Below are 24915 nucleotides of genomic sequence, written 5' to 3'. Positions count from 1 at the left end.
CTGTGTTGACATGGATCCAGACGCAAGCCAGGCTTTCTACATTTACATTTATGCATTTAGCAGACACTTTTATCCAAAGCGATTTCCAAGAGAGAGCTTTACAAAAGAGCATAGGTCACTGATCATAACAACGAGATAGCCCCAAACATTGCGAGCAGGCAAAACATGAAGCATACATTGTGGAAAACCAAAGTGCCAAAGGGAAGAACCATAAGAGCATGCCGTTAAACAACATGAAACTCCCCACAAGAAGTCCTCTCTTGTCTCTTCTAGTCTTCTTTTGTTTGGCAACTGAATGCCAATGTCTGTCCGAGACAAAGACAAATACTACTCTCATAATATTCATAGAATAGAGACTAGAATAGAGAGAGAGAGAGAGTATGGGAAATCCTTGTGGACATATGTGGGAGTAGAGGAGAAAAAAACTGACTGAAATAAACAACAAGATAAAAAGAGAGAAGTCTGTTTTCCATTAACATTCTTTTTAAAAGAAACAAGGGGGAGTTGGAATCCGAGCTGACTCCGTCCACACACACGCAAGAAAGTGTCTTGTAGGAAACATGTGTATGGTTACTTCTATGGGATTCTAGCTCCATTTTTGCTCCCATAACAGGCGTAGATTTCATTATACATGGGTGGAACATGTCCCACTCTCTTTTTGAAAACGGAAAATTATCCCTTCACTTTCATTAAGAACATTTGTATTTAACAGCAACATCCTCAGTTGTTAAAAAAGCTGTCCTGGTACCCACATTTGAAAACAAACCTATGCCCCTGGCTCCCATTGTGGGTCAATTAACATTTGTAAAGACATAATACTTTTTTGCCAGAACACTTTGTACAGTAAGAAGGAGCAATGAGAGAGAGAGAATTCGGTAGGATCAGTTTGGTTCAAAGTTAGAGTGAGAGATCACAGTTGTGGGACTACAACAATTTTATATTTTCTTCTGCCAGGTATACAGGATACCACCCTCATTCACATTGCAGTGACAGACTGAATTTCAATTTGCCAAGTTGCTTTGATCAAGTAAATGGCACCATCTGGTGTTGGGATTGGTCCAGTTCCGTGGTCTACGCGATACACATGCATCCACCGGACCCAGGAGGATCTCCCTAATGCCCACTATTAAATGAGCAGTTTCACATGCTCAAACACAGGAGGAGGGGGTCTTGGTAAATTGACAGCTTGGCCACTACTTAAGAGTACTAGACTAAGTTTGCCCAAGCTGCCGGTACAGATTCTCCTTCAGGAACCATGATGATACTCAGGGTGGCAGTATTGGTCCGTTATGTGCAGCGGCAGTATAATGACTGTAAAGAGAGCTTTAAGATCTGGATATAAGCAAAGTCGCTGGTTTATGATTTATAAAGGTATCATTTGCCTACAGGAGAGAAACGTCTTGCGGTGGTAGTAGGTACCGCTAAATATCAAACATGATAAGTTGATTCTGATTGGAAGAGTTTGAAAGTAAAGAAAGATTTAATTCTAAAGACACTAGGCTACATGGAAACGCGATAGAGCGGTCCTGCTTGCTTAAACGCGGAGGAGCACGTGACCACTGGAAATCCAATCCTGTGCTCGAAGAGAGTGACCGTTTCCATAGTTACATATAAACTGGATCGCCTCTCGAGCTCAACTAATGTTGGTCATAACTAAAAGTATCTCAAGAGACTTCGCTACAAATTGTATTGGATTAAGTACAAATTAGCTTTCAAATAGAAAATAAACATGAATAAAAATGTCGAGGACCTCGAGAGTTTTTTGAAGAACGTTGACAAAATAAGTAAGTAATTATCAAGACATTATACTGGCTGGTCCTAAAGGTAGCATATTTTAGTAGCCTAAATAATGAATGTTAACGTCAGTTATAAATGTTAGCTAGCTGTAGCACATTTATTGTTTTTGTATTACATGGAGTCCATCCAAAAGTACGAAATCTATGTGACATAAAATCCATAGTTTGTCATTAACATCAATCTTTCTTTTATCTATCTCCCTCTCCCCCGAACACTATATCTCTCGATCTTCTCTACTCCCTTCTTCTCTCTTCCTCCTCACTCTATCTATCTTCCCCTTTCCCCCACACCCTCCATCTTTTTTGTTCCTTCTCCCCACTCTCCCCACTTCCTCTATCTCCCCTTCTATCTCTCTCCCTCTCCCCACTCCCTCCGTTTCCCCTTCTCCCCCACTCCCTTCATCTCCCTCTCTCCCCCCTCTTTCCATCTCCCCCTCTCCCCCATGGTCTCCACCTCTCAGGTGATCTGGTGAAAGGTCTCAGCTCATCTGATGTGGAGGTCCAGCAGAGATCTGCAGAGAAGGCTGATCACTACATAGCTGCTTTGGAGGACGAGGAGCCATGCAAAACACGGATCAACAAAACCAGGATAAACACCAACCCCTCACATCCAGACCCTGCCATTCAGGTGCACCACACACACATACACATAAAAAACACAAGAAAAGCACACACACACACACACACACACACACACACAAACCATACACACACAGAGATACTCATCATGCGCACACACACTTACAAAGGACACTCATGCACACAGAGAGAAGACACACACATACACAAGGGAATTATACACACACACACACACACACACACACACAGGAAAACGCACACTGGATGACATAATTTTGCAAATGTTATTTCTCATGAGTCACCATCTTCTTTTCAGACAGGCATACAGGACTCCAGTAGCTGTCCTGGTGAGTGATATTACAGTAAAATAGGCTTTTTGTCAGTCAGAAGCTAAGAGTAGGTAGTTTGTAATGTAAAAGCCATTGAAAGATAATCCAAAACCATAAGAAATACTGTATTGTGCATCTTTAGACAGGGGGCTGTACTCTGTACATGTCGATCAGCCACTATGCAGATTATACACAACCACCATCTTGACTGGAAACATCACCACACTGAAACTCCATTCAATGCTTTAAGTCAATTCCACTTTAATGTAGCCGGATCCTAAGTCAAACCCTTCCCAGGAAACGTCAGTAAATTTACTGTAATAGGATTATCCTTCTTGTCCAATCAGGCTTCAGTCCCAGCTGTTTTCTGTTCCTTTTGTTTACAGACAATTTTTCTCTACAGAATCCAATTAATAAGCAGCTTTTAAACCCTGCTGCCTCTCTGGCAGAACCCAGCCTCTGGCTCGGCTTATCTCTGCATGGTGCTCTGTGTGGGTTAGGGGGGTCCTGCATGGTGCTCTGTGTGGGTTAGGGGGTCCTGCATGGTGCTCTGTGTGGGTTAGGGGGGTCCTGCATGGTGCTCTGTGTGGGTTAGGGGGTCCTGCATGGTGCTCTGTGTGGGTTAGGGGGGTCCTGCATGGTGCTCTGTGTGGGTTAGGGGGTCCTGCATGGTGCTCTGTGTGGGTTAGGGGGTCCTGCATGGTGCTCTGTGTGGGTTAGGGGGTCCTGCATGGTGCTCTGTGTGGGTTAGGGGGCCCTGCATGGTGCTCTGTGTGGGTTAGGGGGTCCTGCATGGTGCTCTGTGTGGGTTAGGGGGTCCTGCATGGTGCTCTGTGTGGGTTAGGGGGGTGTTGCATGGTGCTCTGTGTGGGTTAGGGGGCCCTGCATGGTGCTCTGTGTGGGTTAGGGGGTCCTGCATGGTGCTCTGTGTGGGTTAGGGGATCCTGCATGGTGCTCTGTGTGGGTTAGGGGATCCTGCATGGTGCTCTATGTGGGTTAGGGGGCCCTGCATGGTGCTCTGTGTGGGTTAGGGGATCCTGCATGGTGCTCTGTGTGGGTTAGGGGGTCCTGCATGGTGCTCTGTGTGGGTTAGGGGGTCCTGCATGGTGCTCTGTGTGGGTTAGGGGGCCCTGCATGGTGCTCTGTGTGGGTTAGGGGGGTCCTGCATGGTGCTCTGTGTGGGTTAGGGGGCCCTGCATGGTGCTCTGTGTGGGTTAGGGGGTCCTGCATGGTGCTCTGTGTGGGTTAGGGGGGCCCTGCTGGGGGATGCTGTAGGGTTAGGAGGCTCACATACTCACACAAACTGGACAGAGCAGACACGCCACATACATGAGCATAATCACTTCATTAGTATTTGTGTATGTGTATTTGGTTGTTATTATATGTTTTTGGTTTATTTTATGAACATGGCTGATATCAGATTTCAAAGAGTCAGTGGTCACTTGATCTGCGGCCAAATGCTGTACCCCTGAGATGTACTTATTCCCCTAAACCTGCCTTCTAGTTCCTGTTGGGTTGGCAAGGGGGTTCCTGAAGGTGATGGAGGAGGATGCGGAGGAGAGGAGCAGGAGGAGGAAGGTGAACGAGATGAAAGCCAACGGTGTGTACGGGTGCAGGAACTGTCAGCGGCGTCCCTCATCGCCACTCACACTGAATCCCAGCCCCTATCACTATCTAACAACACCATCGAAAACACTCTAGCGCTTTCCACCAGACCTGTTTGTTTAAGCCCACACTAGTACTCAAAATACCTTTTGATCACCTGGTACAATGACGTCAAAACGCCACATCCCTAGAAGTGACAACCCAGGTTGTTAAATCACACTCACCTTAAAGTGTTTTAGTGTCTACTTACGTTTCCCTTCTGCCTGCCTGTCTGACCTCAACCTGTCTGTCCTCTGCCTGTCTGTCCTCTGCCTGTCTGTCCTCCACCTGTCTGTCCTCCACCTGTCTGTCCTCCGCCTGTCTGTCCTCCGCCTGTCTGTCCTCCGCCTGTCTGTCCTCTGCCTGTCTGTCCTCTGCCTGTCTGTCCTCCGCCTGTCTGTCCTCTGCCTGTCTGTCCTCTGCCTGTCTGTCCTCCGCCTGTCTATCCTCCACCTGTCTGTCCTCTGCCTGTCTGTCCTCTGCCTGTCTGTCCTCTGCCTGTCTGTCCTCTGGCTGTCTGTCCTCCGCCTGTCTGTCCTCCACCTGTCTGTCCTCTGCCTGTCTGTCCTCTGCCTGTCTGTCCTCTGCCTGTCTGTCCTCTGGCTGTCTGTCCTCTGCCTGTCTGTCCTCCGCCTGTCTATCCTCCACCTGTCTGTCCTCTGCCTGTCTGTCCTCTGCATGTCTGTCCTCCTGTCTCTCATCAGCTCTGAAGCAGAAGGGGAACGAGGCCTTTGCGCTGGGGGACTACGAAACGGCCGTGCAGCACTACAGTGCTGGGCTTGAGGAGCTACGAGACATGCAGCCCCTCTACACCAACAGAGCACAGGTTACATCCAGAACATAGCATTCACTTGCCTTATTTATTAACAACATAAATACTAGAAATGCAGCCCCGCTACAACAACAGCAAAGGTTACATCCATACTGCTAGGCTATTCATTCAGTTTATTTACAAGCCATATAACACTTTTACTGTACTGTGACCGCTGGTCAAGTGTTGAGTCGAACATCCGTACCACCGGCAGGTATAGAACAAGACAAAGACAACTTCTACTGTAGTTAACTTTCTCTTTCAGGCCGCAGGGTGTGTGTGTTTACTGAGAGACTGTGGCATACATGACTGTGCCCCTCTGTTCTCCCCTGCTCCACCTTTCCTGCAGGCCTACATCAAGCTGGGGAAGTTCAAGCAGGCCATCGAGGACTGCGAGTGGGCCCTGAAGGTAGGTCCGGCTGCTGGACCGCAGAGCCAGGGGCTGCAGGGTCAGGGAGTTGGGCCCTCATTCATCATCATGTCAGCTCAGCGCTGGGCGGGGGGGGGGGGGGGGGGGGGGGGTGAGCTTCACGGTATGCCCTGTGAGCTTACCGGGCAGAGGGATGGGGAGGAGATGAAGGAGAGGAGGAGGGGGGGGGAAACAGAGTTGAAGAGAGGCTGGAGAGGGAGAAGAGGAGCGGCAGGACGGGGGGTGAAGGAAGAAGAGATTGAGGAGAAGGAGGAGAGTGATGGGAGGAGAGGGAGGAGAGGGAGGAGAGGGAGGAGAGGGTGGAATTAAACCTATAAAGTAGGTTGAAGGCAGGCCCACAGAGCTTTGCTGTGAGGAGCTCTCCTCACATGAAAGTGCTCCTAGGTCCAAACAAGGCCAGCTGGGCCGGGCCCCAGAACTGCTGTTCTAAACAGGAAGCTTCCCGTGTACAACTGTAATCACACAGTAGGTGCTGACATTTGGGACTGAGGACATAAAGCTGTGATTGAAGAGCAAAGTAAACAAACATTGTCAAACTGCATGTATCAGACTGATTTAAACGGAACGATTGATTTTCGATCTTTCTGTCCATCCAGAGCGTCTCCTCCTCTGTTTCCCTGTTTTTCAAGGCTTTATTTGCTGTGTTTTCGGGTTCTCTCAACGGTGTCGGTATTTTGGTTGTTCATGAATTTTGTGTGAGGACGTGTCAAGGAGTGTCTCTCATGGTGTGTGTCCCTGTGCCAGTGTGATGAGCACTGTGTGAAAGCCTTCCTGCACATGGGCAGAGCACGCCTGGCCCTGCAGGACTACAACCAGGTGAGCTGCACTCATTCCTACATGACTGCATGACCCTCACAGGACTACTCTCACTACCCCATTACAGCATTCAGTATGACATGAATACACTAATCAGGGGTGTAGGGTTAATTATACATGGGTGGGTACACTTTTTAGAAATGCCTGTCACCCCCACTTTCTATGAAGAAAATATGATTTAACGGCTGCATCCTCACTTATTAACCCTTGTGTTATCTTCGGGTCGTTCTGACCCATCAGTCATTGTGACCCACCGTCGTATTGCGACAACTTTACCGCATACAAAAACAAAGTGAAGCATTTTCTTTTAACCGTTGGGCTGTCTCAGACCCCCCACATTGCGAAGGTTAAAATATATATTTTTTAATTTGTTTTTGTATTGGGTAAAATTGGGTAAACACAACAATGGTTCGTTATGAACCTTTGGGTCATGTGACCCGAAGGCAGCACGAGGGTTAAATAAAGATGTCCCACCCAGACTTGAAAACAAACCTACGCCCCTGGCATTAAAAGCTACATTATTACAACATAACTCCTTCACTGTCATTTGTTTCCACATTAGTACATGTACTGCCAGATCACTACAATCATTAACGCATTACTACATTCACTACCACATTACTACATGCATTACCACATCACTACATACATGATTACATGACCACATGACTTCATTCCTTGTACCTGAAAAGCAGGGGTATCCTTCTCAGTTCAGATGTATGATCTCCTGAGGGAGGCAGTTTGTTGTTGTCTCCCTCTGACATTGATCTATTAGAGATCCCGCCTATTGATCTATTAAAATGCAGACTAGACAGCCCTTTAATTTGCTCCTTTCAATGTCTGCTTAGATTGCCAGCCCTAGATACTAAGCTTTCTACAACAAATGGATTTATGCTCGCTTTTTGTCTGGTTTCATTTTTTGCTTGGTGCTGTATTCTGGAGAACTGAAGAACAGCATATTAAATTCTCCTGAGCTGAGGGAGAACAAACTTGACGAAGCTCGGATGATTTATCGATTTGGGGAGCTGGAAGAGATCATTGGAAACACGTTGACCCCCTCACATTACCCCAGCGCTCCTAAAAACATCTCCTTCCTGTTTTATAGGCGAGAAGCAGCTACCGGATGATGGTGGAGATAGATCCATCGAAGGCATCCATGGTTCAAGGTAAGATCATTATCGGATCGAGACAAGAATTGAAATGACACAGAAGCAGGTAATTGCTTACTTTGGACCTAATTATAGACCTGAGCAATGCTTATCCATTTTGTTATTCAATACATACTTTAATATATTCTACATTTCTTCATCCCCAAATCCTTCTGTGAATGTTTTTGGTCTTTGGCCAAACCTATAGACATACTTATTTGATAGACAGGCCTGCTAAAGAAGGGCCCACACACTCACTGACACACACACACACACACACACACACACACACACACACACACACACACACACACACACACACACACACACACACACACACACACACACTCACTGACACACACTCACTGACACACACTCACTCACTGACACACACACACATTTTTACCACGTTTGACCTGAGAACGAAGATGCCCGACGCGTTGAACCCGGTGAAAGTGCATTTTTGTGAGAGAGGCAGTGTGCCTTCCCAACTCCTCAAACTCAACAGTTCTGCTTTCCACTGAGACTCAGAACCAGAGGAGAAGGGGCATTAATAATGTAGGATTGATGGACTCCCAGCCTGAACTCACCCGCAAAGCTTCGGTCAAATCAGACCGATTCAAGGTCAGCGTGCCTCTCAGCCTTAGGAGAAGCCTTGTCCATCTCTGTTCATCTCCCATCCATCCCCCAAACTACCTCCAAATTTGGTCTCAAGCTACCATGGCAACCGAGGGCTTGAGACCGCTCACTGTAACCCTTCCACAAAAGCCAAGTCTGGATCTCAGGTGTGTGTGTGTGTGTGTGTGTGGTGTACATTGCGTGCTTCCGTGGTTGAGATGGCTCTCTTCTGGAAGGCATCATTTAGTCATCTTTATAAACAGATGGTTCCAGACGCTCTTCTGAACCGGAGCTCCTCTGCTCATTCTGCTGTTTTAGTTTGTCAATATGAATTCCTGCTTGTTTCCCTGAAGAGTAAACACATAAACACATGCACAAATGTGCACGCACGCACAAACACCATATTGCATATTGTTGAGCTGTGCTTTATTGAAGAATAGATGTTAAGAACCACGTTAGACAGGAGACAAGGATCTCTGGAAGCTTATTAACATTCACAACACAGACCAAGTCGGGCCTGGGTGAAGCCCTTTCAATGGATAAAGATTCACTTGAATTTCCATTTTGAATTAATGACCACGGCCCCATCGTTGCCTGTTCAAACCAAAATAAACCACCAAAGCTTCATTTATTCAAATGTGATGGGTAAACATCTCAATGAACGTATGTACTGTATATAGGTTACCCTTCAGTGGATCCTTGGGTAGCAGATTTGCATCCTCAAACCTCCCCCAGACTAGTCTGTAGTCTATAGTCTTCCTCCAGGACTTCACAGGAGGAAACTCCGATCTGCTTTCATCCTCTCTGCAGGGGGTCGTAAGCAGCACAGAGGGAAGGGCCTCTACATACACATTATGAAGTGTGACTTAGTTCACCAGGAAATACTTTATTGAATTATTTTATGTTTATTTTTGGTGTTAAGGAAATGTAGTTTTTGAAAAACGATTGAAAATGTTCTCGCTCTCACAGACACATCACCACTTCTTCACAGTTAACACCTTTTGTGTTAAATCCATTTGTATTAAAGCAAAAATAATCTTACCTCATAGTCATACTAGTTTTGAAACATTATTGGAATATCTATATCCTGTGGTTTTCCCTGTCAGATTTCTGTTTAAAAATCTGAATCTGTGATGCTTGATTCTGACCATGTTTGCTAGATTGTAGAGTCCTGGTGTGACTGGGTAGCATGAATCACCTCCACGCCCTGCTGCTCCCAACACAGGCCAGGTCCTCTGTGGTTATCTTGTCTGTTTCTCCCTCCCACCCTCCAATTTTTCCATCCCCCCTCTCCCCTCTCCATCTTTCTTCCTTCACTCCTCCCCCCCCCTCCCCCCCACCCCCAGAGTGTCTCCTCCAGGTGGACCAGGAGGAGCAGAGGGAGGAGCAGGAGCGCCTTGCGTGGGAGGAGATGGAGAGGGGTGAGGAGAAGGCCAGGACGGTGCCCCAGCTGCTGGAGAAGCTGTCCAGGCCTGATCAGATCCCTCTCTACTACTGCGGAGGCCTGCAGCTGCTGGCACAGGCCATTACAGACTGTGAGTACCTCATCCAGACTCGACGGCTCCCTTTTGAAAAATCTCTCTCCTCGCTCTCCCCCTCTTGCGCTCTCCATCCTAGTCTCTCTCTCTCTTTTGCTCCCCTCTCTTTCTTTTTCTATCGCTCTCTTTACCTGTCCTGCTCTCCTTTCTCTCCCTGTCTCATTCTCTCTCAGTCTCCTTTCTCTCCATGTTTATCTCTCCAGGTGACTACTTCTACCCCTTACACCCCACTTGATTTCTTTCTCCCCCCCTTCCTCTCTCCCCCCTCTCAAAGCCCATCTTTCCCCTTCCTGACCACTTGATCTCTCTCTCTCCACAAACGGTCTCTGCCCTCTCTCTCTAGCCTGTGAGCCAAATGGATGTCATTGGCTGCCCTCCTCCAGGTCCAGGAAAGAGGAGGATAAAAGAGGAGGGGAGGAGAAGGGGGGCCGTGTGGCAGCAGCAGTGTGTGTGTTTGCGTGTGTGTGTGTGTCTGCATGCGTGTGTATTACATCTGTAATCTGAGTGCTAAGTCTTAACTGTGCCACACCTCCTTCCCTGTTAGCAGACTTGTCACTATCTGTTATGCTGCCGGGGCAGATGAAAGTTTGGCTGTATAAACAACAATGTTTGCTGTGGTGGAAGCAGACAATTTGTACAGCTGTGAAGGATGGAGGACGAGAGGGAGTCTTGACCCTGTCCACTATTGGATTTCTCCTCATGGTACATTGGCTCATCAGATTTAGCAACCTCCAATACTTTGCTCCACAGCCACACTGAATGCTCTTCCAGAATCAGTGGTCAGAGCTGCAGTCATATATATATATATTAACTGACAGTTCCATCAGCCATGAGGTGTTGTTTAACTCTCTGCTAGGGCAGTACAGAATACAGAAAGAGGGAGAGTTATGGATAGAGGGACATAGTGAGAGGGAGGGAGGAGGAGAGGGAGAAGTATAGATAGAGAGACAGAGGTAGAGAAAGAGATGGAGATGGGTGGAGAGAAGGTATAAAGATAGAGGGATGGAGAAAAGAAGGAGTAGGAGATGAAGATAGGGAGACAGGAGAGAGAGTGTGAGAGAGAAGGAAGACAGAGGGAGGAAGGGAGATTGATGAAGGGAGTTTGATGCTGTGGCAGACTATGTGTCATCTGCTACTGTGAGAGGATAGCATATCATTCATGGTCCATTTGCATTCGGACCAGCAGTACATTCAATAATTTCCTATACAGAGACTCTTCTTACTAGTTCTGTTAAGCCTGTCTTATGTAAGTCTACTTGCATGCACTTACTACACAGGTGGTAGATCAGTTTATCCTAGTGTTTATTTGACCTTAGCACACTAACCTTACTGCAGTAGCCTACAGCTGACCTCAGCACACAAACCTTACTGCAGTAGCCTACAGCTGACCTCAGCACACTAACCTTACTGCAGTAGCCTACAGCTGACCTCAGCACACTAACCTTACTGCAGTAGCCTACAGCTGACCTCAGCACACTAACCTTACTGCTCTAGTCTACAGCTGACCTCAGCACACTAACCTTACTGCAGTAGCCTACAGCTGACCTCAGCACACTAACCTTACTGCACTAGTCTACAGCTGACCTCAGCACACTAACCTTACTGCATTAGCCTACAGCTGACCTCAGCACACTAACCTTACTGCAGTAGCCTACAGCTGACCTCAGCACACTAACCTTACTGCAGTAGCCTACAGCTGACCTCAGCACACTAACCTTACTGCACTAGTCTACAGCTGACCTCAGCACACTAACCTTACTGCAGTAGCCTACAGCTGACCTTAGCACACTAACCTTCTCAGTTACATTACACATTAGACTGTTCAGCTTTTCTTAGTACACTAAACTTCCTACACTAGCCTTCATCTGACCTTCGTACACTCCCTTTACTACTTAAGACTTTATCTTATCATGTAGCCTGTACTGCTTTCTTTGTGTTTTTTTTCACAATGTGCTGCAGTATTCTATATCTGAAGGCCCAGGATTCACATTTGTCATTGCATTGTTCCATTGTGATACAGTGTGTAGCTTTGTTCCCAGCTATCCATCACCCAGAGTAAAGGCTATCATTTCCCATCTGGCCTGTTCTTTCTCCTCCCGCACGACAAACAGCCTCCCTGCTTGTGTTAGACGATCCACGGCCTGTCTTCACGATGTCACTCACTGAAAAGGGCACAGTTACATCATTCACAGAGGTAGAAGGAGGGAGCGAGGGGGAGGGAGGCTGGAGGAAAATAGAACGATGGGGGGGTGGGAGGTGGGTCAGAGTGGACAGAGAGGTAGAGAGAAATAAAGAGCATAAAAGGGAGGCGGGGGTGAGGAGAGAGAGAGGGAGAGAGATAGAGGAGGAGGACAAAAGGTGGAGGGAGGTAGAGAGGGAGAGGGAGGGAGAGGGAGGGAGAGAGAGAGAGAGAGAGAGAGAGAGAGAGAGAGAGAGAGAGAGAGAGAGAGAGGAGGAGATGGAGAGAGGTCCACTCCTCAGTGCCCCTCAGCTCTGGCAGTTCTCTCCACCCCTGGTCATTATGAGGGAGAGGAGGCCTGACCCCCCTACCACGCTGTTCCCCATAGGGTCCATTATCTCACACCTCTCTCTCTGTCTCTCATACTAATCCCCCCCCCCCAACGTTCCTCTCCTTCCCTGTTCTCTCTATTCCCCTCTCCTCTCTTCTGCCCTCTCCTCTACTTATCGCTCCGCTCCTGCCCTGTTCTCTCCACTCCATTCTCCTTCTCTCCTCTCATCGCTCCTCTCCTCTTCTCCTCCCCTGCCCGTGACCCTCAGAGAGGCGTCGTCAGGGTAACGCTCGGTCGCTGTGCGGCCTTGTGCTCCTCTACACACCATGGCTGCCAGGTGATGATAGACGGCTGTTGGTTTGGTGCCACAGAGCGTGGCTCTTCCCCTTCCCCGTCAGTCTCATGTTCTCTCTCTCTCACTCTCTCCCCTCCCCTCCCTCACCCCCTCTCCCTCCTCTCCTCATCCCCCCTCACCCCCTCTCCCTCTCTTCATCCCCCCTCACCCCCTCTCCCTCCTCTCTTCCTCCCCCCTCACCCCCTCTCCCTCCTCTCTTCCTCCCCCCTCTCCCTCCTCTCTTCCTCCCCCCTCTCCCCCCTCTCCCCAGGTTCCTCCCAGACTGTGTTCCGGCTCAACAACGGCTTCAGTGTGGTCAATGCCAGCCCGGCTGTGAGCAGGTAGGACAGGTGGGAGGAGAGGCCTGGCAGGCACACACCAGCCCTGACAGGTGCTGCTGAGTTATGGACACCCAAAACAAGCCTCACCCTGCCCCTCACCCTGCCCCTCTCAAAGTCACCCTCTGTACTCTGGTGGTGGAACCTGCTTCTAAAGGGGTTCAAAAAAAAGGGGGGGGGGGAACTCTGCATTTGCACAGGTGTGAGATCTCCATTAGGTTTGATCAAATGGGGCCGGAGAGACGGAGGAGCCCTCTTCAGGGCCCTGAAGAGATTACGTCTTTCCACTTCCTGGACTGTGGCGTTACGCTTCCTGTTTAGAACGGGTTGCCTGGATCTGCTTAGAAGAAAGACGTTAACCTCCTTAAATGAAAGCGGATCACCAAGTCCTCAGAACCCCTAAAGAGATCGAGTCCTAAAGTCACTTTCCTGATTCGGCTCTTAGCCTGGTAATAAATAAATAAAGGTTAAATCACCACCCGGAGACGAACCACTGGGAGATCTGGATGTCCCAGTAATAAGCTTAACTTTGCGTATCGTCCCAGATTTAAAAGGAGATATGGTCGAAAATACACTGATCGCTCCCTCATGTCAGATTAGGACCTGTGTTATTATACTAGCTCATCCCTCCATTGTTTCGGAGAGGAGCGGTAGTCATTTGTCAAAACACTGCAGGTCTGACCGGGAAGCTGATCCGACCACTCTAACACCAAGACAATGAAATATGGGCTGCTCTTCTATTGAGATCATCTCACCTTAAATAACTTCTATGTCTTTTTGTTTTTCCCTTCTCCTTGTCGCTGTCTCTATCTTGTTCTCCCTCCCTCCCTCTCTCCCTGTCTTCGTCTCCCTGTGTCCTTGTCTCTCTGTCTGTCTCGCCCCATATTTGTTCCACTGTCTTTTTTCTTCCCCATGTCTTTCTTTCTGTCTCTTCCTATCTTTGTGTCTCTCTAACCCTGTCTCTCTTTCTCCCTGTCTGTCTCTGTGTCTGTCTTTCTCTCTTCCTCTCTCTCTCTCTCTCTCTCTCTCTCTCTCTCTCTCTCTCTCTCTCTCTCTCTCTCTCTCTCTCTCTCTCTCTCTCTCTCTCTTCCTCTCTCTCTCTCTCTCTCTCTCTCTCTCTCTCTCTCTCTCTCTCTCTCTCTCTCTCCTCTCTCTCTCTCTCTCTCTCACTCTCTCTTTCTCTCTGTCCCTCTCTCTCTCTCTCTCTCTCTCTCTCTCTCTCTCACTCTCTCTTTCTCTCTGTCCCTCTCTCTCTGTCCCTCTCTGTCCCTCTCTCTCTCTCTCTCTCTCTCTCTCTCTCTCAGGTGTATGTCTCAGCGCTGGACAGACCCTGGTTCTCAGGAGCTGTGTGCAGCGCTGCTCCAGCTGTGGAGGGTGGTCTGTGACGGCAACGGTGGGTCCCGTAGCTCTGCCATCCCTCCCCCGCCTCTCCCACGCCTCTCCCACGCCTCTCCCTCCCTGCTTCCCTTGTTATCCCCACGTTCATCCCGCCCTGTCTGGCATTCACAGAGACGACTTATCATAAAGCCAGTGTAAGAAATGGCAAGCAGATTCAATTACTGTATTCCATTATTTGGTCGATATGCGCTGTCATGGATGTACCACCTACAATATTATGATGAACCCACTTGGCCCAGAGTCACACAGGCATGTGGGCTGGGGTGGGCTGCACCACGTCAACATTCATGAGCATTGAAAAAATAATTGGCACTCTTCTTGTGCAAACTGTGACAAATGAATTACACAGCCACACTGAGTGTTCTTGTACTTATGTCCAATTGGAAGAATGTATGTGACAATGAAAATCAGCCATACCGTGCAATTATATCCTGTCCATGATTGCGTCTATCCGCAGGTCACATTAGATTATTTGTTTATGCTTTCCTCCCTCTGAAACGAGACTGCTGCAAATTACTGTTCACTCATACCAGAGGCTATGTGTGTGTGTGTGTGGGTGTGTGTGTGGGCACTTGCGTGTGTGTGTTTGTACACACACATTTATGCAATTACTGTTCCTCTATCGTCCTAAACCCACACCTGTCAGCGTAGCTGAGAGTGGCCTTATGCTGTTTCAGATGAGAACCACAAGCTGCTGCTGGGATGCTGCTCCTCCAGCCTCTCCATTGTGCTCTCATTAGCATCACACAACGAGGCGGTGGTGGGAGGATGCCTGGAATTGCTCTGCTCGCTCTCCCGGACGCGGAATGGGAGAAATCTGGCCATTGACAGCCTGAATTTGCACATGTAAGGATCGCTCATGGGTGATCCTGCGTTTGTTTTGATTATAGGGAACCATAACTGCTAGGATGACAGCTGGTTTACTCTGGCTTTCGGGAAATGGAGAAATGAAAACATAGTTGGAGGGGATGTGGGGGGCAGGGGATTATATTTATCCATTTAATATGAGCTATTACCGATTGATTCTAAATACTAATTTCCTCACAGCTTTCCTCCCTGTGTGCGGAGCCGTGTAAATTTAATCGTGTATATATTCATGATGAGCAAAAACTCAGCTCAGACTTAGTAACAGTACCTAGACAGTAGCCCCCTTACCCCCTAAACCCCCCTCCCCCACACATGATCACCTGCCTAATCTCATTCAGCATCTAAATCCTGGATTCCCCAGGGCCTGAATGCCACCTGTGTCTGTTACCTGTGTCTGTTACCTGTGTCTGCTACCTGTGTCTGCTACCTGTGTCTGTTACCTGTGTCTGCTACCTGTGTATGTTACCTGTGTCTGCTACCTGTGTCTGTTACCTGTGTCTGCTACCTGTGTCTGCTAGTTATGTCTGCTACCTGTGTCTGTTACCTGTGTCTGTTACCTGTGTCTGCTAGCTGTGTCTGCTACCTGTGTCTGCTGGCTGTGTCTGTTACCTGTGTCTGCTGGCTGTGTCTGCTAGCTGTGTCTGCTGGCTGTGTCTGTTACCTGTGTCTGCTACGTGTGTCTGCTGGCTGTGTCTGCTACCTGTGTCTGCTACCTGTGTCTGCTACCTGTGTCTGCAGGTTGGCGGCAGGCCTCGTGGCGTGTGTATCCAAACAGACGCCGCGGGACTCCGGAGCAGCGCTGACAGTCCTCCGGAACTTTGCATCGGAAAACAAGTATGTTGCATAAACTGCCGTTCTGGGTTTGCGGGAGGGGAGACATGATGGATGTTATGGCTGCACGGGAAAATGTAGATAATTTTCTAACTCCAGTCTTTTTTTCTGTCTTCAAAATGCTGGGCATGTCTCACCAGGCACTAGGTTTATGTCGGTATATATCACCACGCTCCATATTAAAGATCACTTTAAATTCAATAGGCTAAACACAGAGACAGTGAGAAAATAGATTGAGAGAGAGGTAGAAGTCTTATATAAGGAAGAGAAGAGGGGTGATAAAGGGAGAGCTACAGAAGGAAGAGAAGAAAGAGGGATAAAGAGAGAAAGAAAGAGTCCTCGAAGGAGAGAGAGAGGCGGAGGGAGAGATAGTCAGAGAGAGAACGAGAGAGAGAGCGAACTCCTTGAGAATTCAGAGTGAACAACCCTGTGACACATAGATCCATCACCATAACCCATCCCTGTGTTAATCTCACTTGAAGGCAAAAAGCCACTCAGTTTCTCTACCGCTGCCGTCACTTAGGAAAATAGAGAAGGCTCTGCAAGCCCAGGGGAGGCATGGAGAAAAGAAGGATGGAGGCATGCAACTAGCATGGATTAAGAAGCGGGGGATAGGATGGAGGGATGGAAGGATGAAGGGTGTAGGGGTGGAGCAAGTGGGGATGGAGGGGTTGAAGGATGGAGGGATGGAGCAAGCAGAGAAATGGAGAGTTGAAGAGGTGGAGGGGTGGAAAGATGAAGAGACAGAGAGATGTCTGTTTGTGTGCCCTGAGTGGAGGATTACAGTGGTACATGTGGGCCGTGCAAGTCTCTTCACTCACTAAATAAAACATAGACATGTAACAGGGCCTGAACTAGACAGCTACATGATTTTTGATTTTGATGAAATCTATCTACGTCACGTTGTTGATTTTCTGCCATTCAGTCCACGCCTGCTTGTATCCCACGGTGACAGGTTTCTCTTGCAGTTAAGAGCCACATTCAACACTTCAGTTGGACCCCATTTCACCAGCATCCTGGTAAGAAGCACGCTGACACCAGGAACAAATATAAATATATTTCCTGCTGGTGATGGTCCTTGACTGACCTAGTGTTGATGACCGCCCTTGTCAACACCGCACTTCCAGAGAAACATCACGCCATCCAATCGCGGCGTCCTCCCGTCTCTCCTGTCGACAATCGACTGTATGGCCAGCGATGACGTCATCCGTCAGGGACTGGCCGACTGGGGAGGGTGCTGGGAGTCGCTCCTCGATGCCATGGTGAGGCGGATTACTCACCAGCAGCCTCCCAGTCAAGGAGATGGTTGTGCGTGGTCGGCCTGTCTTATTGAATTGTAATGGCCCAGACACACCTCACGCCGATAGCATCTCCTGCTGATAGCAACACTACCATTTGAAAATGTCACCCAATGAAAGCTGTGAGACATGACAGATAATAATGTACCTGTGCCTGGTGTTATGATTTTTATCAAGGACATGTGGAGTGTGTGTGATTGTGTGCGTGTGCGCGCCTGTGTGTGTGCGTCTGCACGTGTGTGCGTGCGCGTCTGTGCACATAGACACGTGTTTGTGTATGGATATGTGTGTATATTGTGTGTGTATCTGTGCATGCGTGTGTGTGTGGTAGTGGTGGTGCATCAGTAGGTGGTGAAGGCTGTTGTGCTTTTCCCTGCAGGAGCGATGTAGCTGCTGTGAATACAGAGAGGTCCTCTATCCACTACTGGGCCTGATAATCAAGCTGTCCTCCAGACCCTCTACCGCCATGCAGGTACACACACACACACAGGGTCACACACACAAGTACACACACACGGTCACACACACACGCACACGTAGGTGTGACAGAACGAGAAAGACAGAAAGCAGAGGAACAGAGACTGAAGGGAAATGGATTGAGAAATATAGACAGAGAGAAGAACAGAAACAGAGAGAGAGACATAGGGAGAGAGTGAAAGAGAGAGAAACAGGGAGAGAGTGAAAGAGAGACAGGGAGAAAGTGAAAGAGAGAGACATAGGGAGAGAGTGAAAGAGAGAGAGACATAGGGAGAGAGTGAAAGAGAGAGAGATGGAGAGAGTGAAAGAGAGAGAGACAGGGAGAGCGTGAAAGAGAGAGAGAGACAGGGAGAGAGTGAAAGAGAGAGAGACAGGGAGAGAGTGAAAGAGAGAGAGACATAGGGAGAGAGTGAAAGAGAGAGAGGAACAGAGAAACAGAGCAAGAGACATAGGGAGAGAGTGAAAGAGAGAGAGACAGGTAGACAGTGAAAGAGAGAGAGACATAGGGAGAGAGTGAAAGAGAGAGAGAAATAGGGAGAGAGTGAGAGAGTGAAAGAGTGAAAGAGACATAGTGAGTGAAAGAGAGAGAGAGGTAGAGAGTGAAAGAGAGAGGAACAGAGAGAGAGACAGTGAAAGAGTGAAAGAGAGAGAGACACAGTGAGAGAGTGAAAGAGAGAGAGACACAGTGACAGAGTGAAAGAAAGAGAGACACAGTGAGAGAGTGAAAGAGAGAGAGAGAGGACCAGAGGAGTCCAGTGAGGGACAGGCAGCCTCTGTCTCAGCCTGAGGTGTTGCTTCCCCCAGCAGGAAGGGAGATGTACAGTGTAAATTGGATTAGTTACTTCCCTCCATCTCCCTCTCCTTCATCTGGCAGGAACATGCTGTTCCTCTCAGCAGAGGGTGTGTGGACCTGCTGAGAGATACTGATGGTGGCATCATCACCGTGAGTACCCACCTCCCACTAGAGAGGAACTACAACACCCGAGAGTAAAACTACAATACCCAGCACAACTCCCAACCAAACACTCTGCAGAGTGCTACAAGACCCTGAAGTTGAACTATAAAACCCACACTGAAAAAATATCATGTACATGTCCTTAGAGTAGAACTACATCACTCCACTGAGACCCCATTCACAGAACAGGAACTACAACACCCTAGAGACCAGAACTACAACACCCAGCAGCACTCACGGAGGCCGCACACCTACATGACACCTTCTCTCTTCCCCCACTATGCAATGCTACTCACTTTTCACATATTCCCCCTCTCTCTCTGTGTGTCTTTCTTCCCTTCTCTCCCTTTCACTCCATTTTCCGGTTTAGATCAATGTCTCCCCCTCTTTCTCGCCATCTGTCATTTTTTATACTGTTGCCAAACCTTTTCTCTGTTTCTCCTCCTGGACCATTCTCTCTCTTTCTCTCTCATCTTTCCTGTCACATCTCATAAGTTCTCCCCCCAACCACCCCCTCTCCCTCCCCCCTTCACGGCCTGTCCTCCCTCCTCCAGAGAGCCACGGGGGTGCTGAGTGTGGTCCTGCCCCACAGTCCTGCGGCAGTACAGCTGGCCGTGCAGGCGGGCGTGGTCAGCACCATGAGGAGGCTGCTCAAGGTACCCCCTGACCTGCACACCTGGCCTGGTCCTGTTCTCAGGGCCAGGTCCTGTTCTCAGGGCCTGGTCCTGTTCTCAGGGCCTGGTCCTGTTCTCGGTTAACTTTGTTTTCTGTATGTGTGTTTTGTATGTATCCGTGCGTGGGTGTATTTGTGTGTGTTTTGCATGTGTTTGTGTGTGTGTGTGTGTGTGTGAACCGTACCCCTCCAGAGCTCAGGGCAGACCTCCACCAGGTTTGCCATTAAGACCCTGGCTGTGTGCACTGCTGCCAGTACGCCGGCTCGCCAGGAGCTGCTGGCCGCTGATAAACGTGAGAGACTCTCCTCTTTGCTCCACACAAAAGTGTGTGTGTGCCTGTCTTCCTGTGTGTGTATCACACTGTGTGTACAGTACGTATCCCTGCGTGCAGCTGTGTCTACGTACCCCTGCACGTTCTCCTGCGAGTGTCCCCATGTGTCACCCTGTGTTTCTGCGTGTGTGTCCCCAGGGCTGTCTGTCCTGCGCGGGCTGCTGTCCTCCAGGCCAGAGGAGGTGGTGCTGGGGAACGCAGCCCTGGTCCTGGGGCACTGTGTGGGGGAGGAGGGGGCGGCCTCCAGCCTGCTGGGGACCGACGTGGTGCTGCTGCTGCTGCGCCTGGCCGGGGGGGATGTGAGCGGGACCTCCGCCCAGCGCAACGCTGCCATCGCCCTGGGGACACTGTGCCGGGCTGAGCCCAGGTACGGGATACGCTGTCACACACACACACACGCATAGAAACAGTGCACAAACACACACGCGCACAGATTTAAACAGTACACACACACACATATATTTCAACAGTACACACACATACACACGGATATAAACAGTGCACAAACATCCATGTTTACCCACACACACTGTGCACACACATATATATAGTTCCTATCTGAACACACAGTGCACACAAATATATACAGTTTCCACACTATATAATCACACACACATTTGGCAGACAACCTGGCCCATGCATAATGCAGGACCGTGAGGAGGAAAGGACAAAGGGACAGACAGACACACGAGCCAGCAAACAGCCTGAACCACCGCCTGTCACATCTCAGCTTAGACACCTACATGGCATCGCCTTCTCCTCCTCTCTTCTTCTCTCCCCTTCGTCCACTCTCCTCCCATCCTCCTCTCTTCTTCTCTCCCCTTCGTCCACTCTCCTCCCATCCTCCTCTCTTCTTCTCTCCCCTTCGTCCACTCTCCTCCCATCCTCTTCTCTTCTTCTCTCCCCTTCGTCCACTCTCCTCCCATCGTCCTCTCTTCTTCTCTCCCCTTTGTCCACTCTCCTCCCATCCTCCTCTCTTCTTCTCTCCCCTTCGTCCACTCTCCTCCCATCCTCCTCTCTTCTTCTCTCCCCTTCGTCCACTCTCCTCCCATCCTCCTCTCTTCTTCTCTCCCCTTCGTCCACTCTCCTCCCATCCTCCTCTCTTCTTCTCTCCCCTTCGTCCACTCTCCTCCCATCCTCCTCTCCCTCCTCTGTCTCCTTCCTCACCCATTCCCTCCTTCCTTATGTCCCACTATTCTCCCCACGTCCCCTAAACTCTTCCTGTCCTCTCCTCCTGTCTGGCTCGTTCCTCAGGACCAGACAGACAGACGTGAGGAGTCAGGATGCCCTCCTGTCCCTCTCAGTTGTCACAGGCAGGACATAAACAGGACATAAACAGGATAGACAACTCCTGGGCAAATGATATTCAGAGCAGCCTGGAATAGATTCATTTCCTATGAATAAATCTCCTACAGCATATTTTCGGTGCTGTGTTCTCTAGACGTGTGTGTACGGCTGTGTGTGTTTACGTGAGTGTTTGAGTGTGTACGACTGTGTGTATGTGTGTGCATCTTTGTTTGTGTATGTGGGTGTGTGTCCAGGGGGCTAGTTCAGCATGTAAACTGCAGAAGGCATCAGTACAGATGGGCTGCTGGAGGCACATAGGTGTGTGTTGTCCAACCCTAGTCTGGGTGATGCTCTGCTCTTATAAGGGTACTAGCAGTCCACCTGGCCTGATGTGTTTGTAAACAGACTTCTGCACACACACACACACACCGTCGCACACACATCGTTCATGCTGATGTAAGTAATGTACTGTACATGCGCAGTGACTGTATACACACACACTAACACATGCCAGCACACACACACGTACACACACAGACAAACACATGATAGGTCCAACAACTCCAGTACTTTCTCCCGGCAACAACAACCCCCCCCCTCCTCCCCCTCCTCCCCCTGCCGAGCACACTGAGTTTCCAGTGTGTTCCAGTGAGCCGTGTGTGGCGTGTTCCTCTGGGGCTGTGTGTCTGTCCCAGAGGAACACGCCAGCAGCTCCAGCCCTGCACCTCAACACAGGACAACCCACAGGCCGGGAGCACAACACTGTTTGCTTACATTACATCTGTCTGGGCCTGTCTGTGTGTGTGTGCGTGTGTCTGTACATGCTGTGCCTGTGTGTCTGTGTGTGTGTGTCTGCTTTTGTATGTGGATGTTTGTGGATGTGTGTTTTTGTGCCTGTGTGTGCTTGTGTGTCTGTGTATCTTTGTGTGCGCGTGTGACTGTGTGTGTGTGACTGTGTGTGTGTGTCTGTCTGTGCATGTGAGTGGGTGTATATATAAACATTTATATATGTGTGTGTGTGTGTGTGACTGTGTGTGTGTTTCCTTCCCAGGCACATGGCCAAGCTCAGAGAGCTCCACGGACTACAGATCCTCCACTCCTGTATGAAGCTGATCACATGAGCACAATCACGACTCATCCCTTTCTCTGTGGTCGGCTCGCTCTGCCTGGGAGAGCGTCTTGGCGGCCCGTCTTTGGTCTCCTCAACTCCTCACTGCGAGACGAAAGACAAAGAGAACAAACTCCCTGACTGTCCTCGGCGACAGCAGCAGGCGTGCTCCCAGAGATGAACGATACCTCTCATTCAACTCATCACTCTTGTATTCTTGCCTCAGGGCCCTTGTGTTCCTGTATGAGTGGGGCTCTATTCATCGCGACACGGTGTCACGCTCACATACTTCCCCTGTGTTCTTCTCTATATTCTGACGCCTAGCTCAAGGACAATGTGTTTAACACAAAAAAATATGAAAAAAAACTGACTTGCAATATCCGTCATGGAACATTGCTGGAAAAATGACAGCTTTCTCGTTAATCCCCAACCACCACCACCAAAAAAATCTGCTGCCATATTTCATAGGCGAAGTGGAACTTCTAGTGCAGTTTCAGAGAAGGTTAAAGATGCATTGGAGGCTAATTTAATTATTATTCAAATGAGATTGTGGCCTCTCGGCCGTGATTCATAAAACAAGGTCATCCACGCTGTCTGAGAGCTTCTTGGTTGCTTCCTGAGAGCAGATGTAGTGCTTGTTGTTGGTAATAAGGGAACACAGGTGGGCGGTATAGCCATATGTTAGCTGTAATGTCATCTTTGTTAATTAGACTGTTTTTAATATTTAACACCAGCACAGAGATGTTGAGAAGTCTGCGTGCTGCATCAATAGAGTACACTTGATACTGTTCAACTTATAATAGTTCCAATAAAATCTCCTCTTTCTTTTCTTCCCAAAAAGTATTGTTCCCCCCTCGATTGCTTCTTTTTAGACTCAAAAATGTTATTTGTATTTTTGAACAAAAAACAACAACCTGGATTTCTCTCCAAAATACCATGAAACAGACTGTTGCTATGGTTTTGCCTCACTCAGACAAACATCCACTGATCCAGACACCCTCACAGTAGGAGCTCACAGCTCTGCCACAATAGTACCAGACTAGCTACATGTGTGTGTGTGTGTGTGTGTGTGTGAGAGAGAGAGAGAGAGAGAGAGAGAGAGAGAGAGAGAGTGTTTGCGTATGTGTGTCTGACTATGAGTGAGTGTTAATTTGAGTGTTAATTTGTGTATTAATTTGTGTGTGAGAGAAGAGTGTGTTCATGAGCGTGTGTCTGATGGTGTGTGTGAGGGTGTTTCTACGTGTGAGATTGTGTGTGAGACAGTAAGTGTGTGTGAGACAGACTAAGTGACTGCATGAGCGTGTGTGACATTATGTGTCTGTTGGAAAGAGTGTATTATGTGTAATATGTGTGTGTGACACAGCGAGTGAGTGTGTGTGTGACACAGTGAGTATGCGTGTGTATATGTGTGACACAGTGAGTGAGTGTGTGTGTGTGACACAGTGAGGGTATGTGTGACTGGAGAAGGGATTCCACTGGAGAAGTGTCCCAGAGGTTGGAGGTGTTCATGGGGAGAGGAAGCCCCCCCCCCCGGTCAGCACGGAGGGGCTTTGGCTCAGAGTGGATCCCCACATCCAAGCGGATAACAGCTTGGCATCATGGCTGATCATGTCAGACGTGCTCGCCCATGAGCTCAGTGAGAGTGGACGTGTTTGCGTTAACGACAGCTTACGCGGCGAGACAACGCGGGGCAGAGGACAGCTGTGACGGAGACCAGGGCCAACCGGTACGATGGGCAAATACTGTCAACCAGGGGACGTGATGGGATGTTTGATTTAGAACATCCTGTGCAATCGTTCCGGCGAAGCAGCCGAGAGTGGGCTAGCTCTCGAGGCAAATCAAACACACCCTGACTACTAATACATTGTGTATTTAACCCCAGGCTGACTCTAGCCTGTCTCTTGGCCTGCATTTGCAAAATAGGTCAAACCGTAAGCAAAGTTCACTGTAATGCCCAGAGTAAATGATTCAAACAAAAATTATGCGGAAGAAAATCTATTTTGGAGATGCTTGCCCTCTTGCATTCCATGCTCTCTGCGTGTTAGAGTGTGTGTGTGGTGATCTCTGTCCGGACCCTGTGTGTTTCTGCTCTGTGTGTGTGCTGCTCTGTGTGTGCTGCTCTGTGTGTGCTGCTCTGTGTGTGCTGCTCTGTGTGTGTGCTGCTCTGTGTGTGCTGCTCTGTGTGTGTGCTGCTCTGTTTGTGCTGTTCTGTGTGTGTGTGCTGCTCTGTGTGTGCTTCTCTGTGTGTGTTGCTCTGTGTGTGTGTGCTGCTCTGTGTGTGTGCTGCGTTGTGTGTGTGCTGCTCTGTGTGTGTTCTGCTCTGTGTGTGTGCTGCTCTGTGTGTGTGCTGTTCTGTGTGTGCTGCTCTGTGTGTGTGCTGCTCTGTGTGTGTGCTGCTCTGTGTGAGCTGCTCTGTGTGTGCTGCTCTGTGTGTGTGCTGCTCTCTGTGTGTGTGCTGCTCTGTGTGTGCTGCTCTGTGTGTGCTGCTCTGTGTGTGTGCTGCTCTCTGTGTGTGTGCTGCTCTGTGTGTGCTGCTCTGTGTGTGCTGCTCTGTGTGTGTGCTGCTCTGTGTGTGCTGCTCTCTGTGTGTGTGCTGCTCTGTGTGTGCTGCTCTGTGTGTGTGCTGCTCTGTGTGTGCTGCTCTGTGTGTGTGCTGCTCTGTGTGTGTGCTGCTCTGTGTGTGCTGCTCTGTTTGTGCTGCTCTGTGTGTGCTGCTCTGTGTGTGTGTTGCTCTGTGTGTGCTTCTCTGTGTGTGTGCTGCTCTGTGTGTGTGCTGCTATGTTTGTGCTGCTCTGTGT

The 24915-nt window shown here is 49.0% G+C and overlaps 1 protein-coding gene across 1 annotated transcript; it reads left to right on the top strand.

Moving 5' to 3' along the window:
* Positions 1-1729: 1729 nt before the first annotated feature.
* ttc12 (tetratricopeptide repeat domain 12) lies at positions 1730-22318 on the top strand. Its single transcript, XM_067246882.1, has 21 exons — positions 1730-1784; positions 2258-2424; positions 2692-2726; positions 4228-4304; positions 5053-5174; positions 5509-5568; positions 6334-6405; positions 7511-7571; positions 9518-9706; positions 12825-12894; positions 14196-14284; positions 14967-15135; positions 15895-15990; positions 16943-17006; positions 17115-17249; positions 17665-17757; positions 18637-18705; positions 19272-19373; positions 19584-19683; positions 19861-20089; positions 22061-22318. Exons 1-21 carry the CDS (start codon positions 1730-1732, stop codon positions 22128-22130), a joined length of 2124 nt encoding a protein of 707 aa, XP_067102983.1. The 3' UTR covers positions 22131-22318.
* The last annotated feature ends 2597 nt before the right edge of the window (positions 22319-24915 follow it).

The sequence above is a fragment of the Osmerus mordax genome, chromosome 11 (genome assembly GCF_038355195.1).
Source record: "Osmerus mordax isolate fOsmMor3 chromosome 11, fOsmMor3.pri, whole genome shotgun sequence".
Lineage (NCBI taxonomy): Eukaryota > Metazoa > Chordata > Actinopteri > Osmeriformes > Osmeridae > Osmerus > Osmerus mordax.
The sequence above is the reverse complement of the archived record's forward strand: the minus strand, read 5'-3'. Positions and strand labels throughout refer to the sequence as shown.

Excerpts from the sequence above, each read along its gene's own strand:
- ttc12 (XM_067246882.1), top strand. The coding sequence starts at position 1,730 with ATGAATAAAAATGTCGAGGACCTCGAGAGTTTTTTGAAGAACGTTGAC. Across the intron at positions 15,991-16,942 it reads AACTTTGCATCGGAAAACAA|GTTTCTCTTGCAGTTAAGAG; the intron begins GTATGTTGCATA and ends CCACGGTGACAG. Across the intron at positions 20,090-22,060 it reads CTGTGCCGGGCTGAGCCCAG|GCACATGGCCAAGCTCAGAG; the intron begins GTACGGGATACG and ends TTTCCTTCCCAG.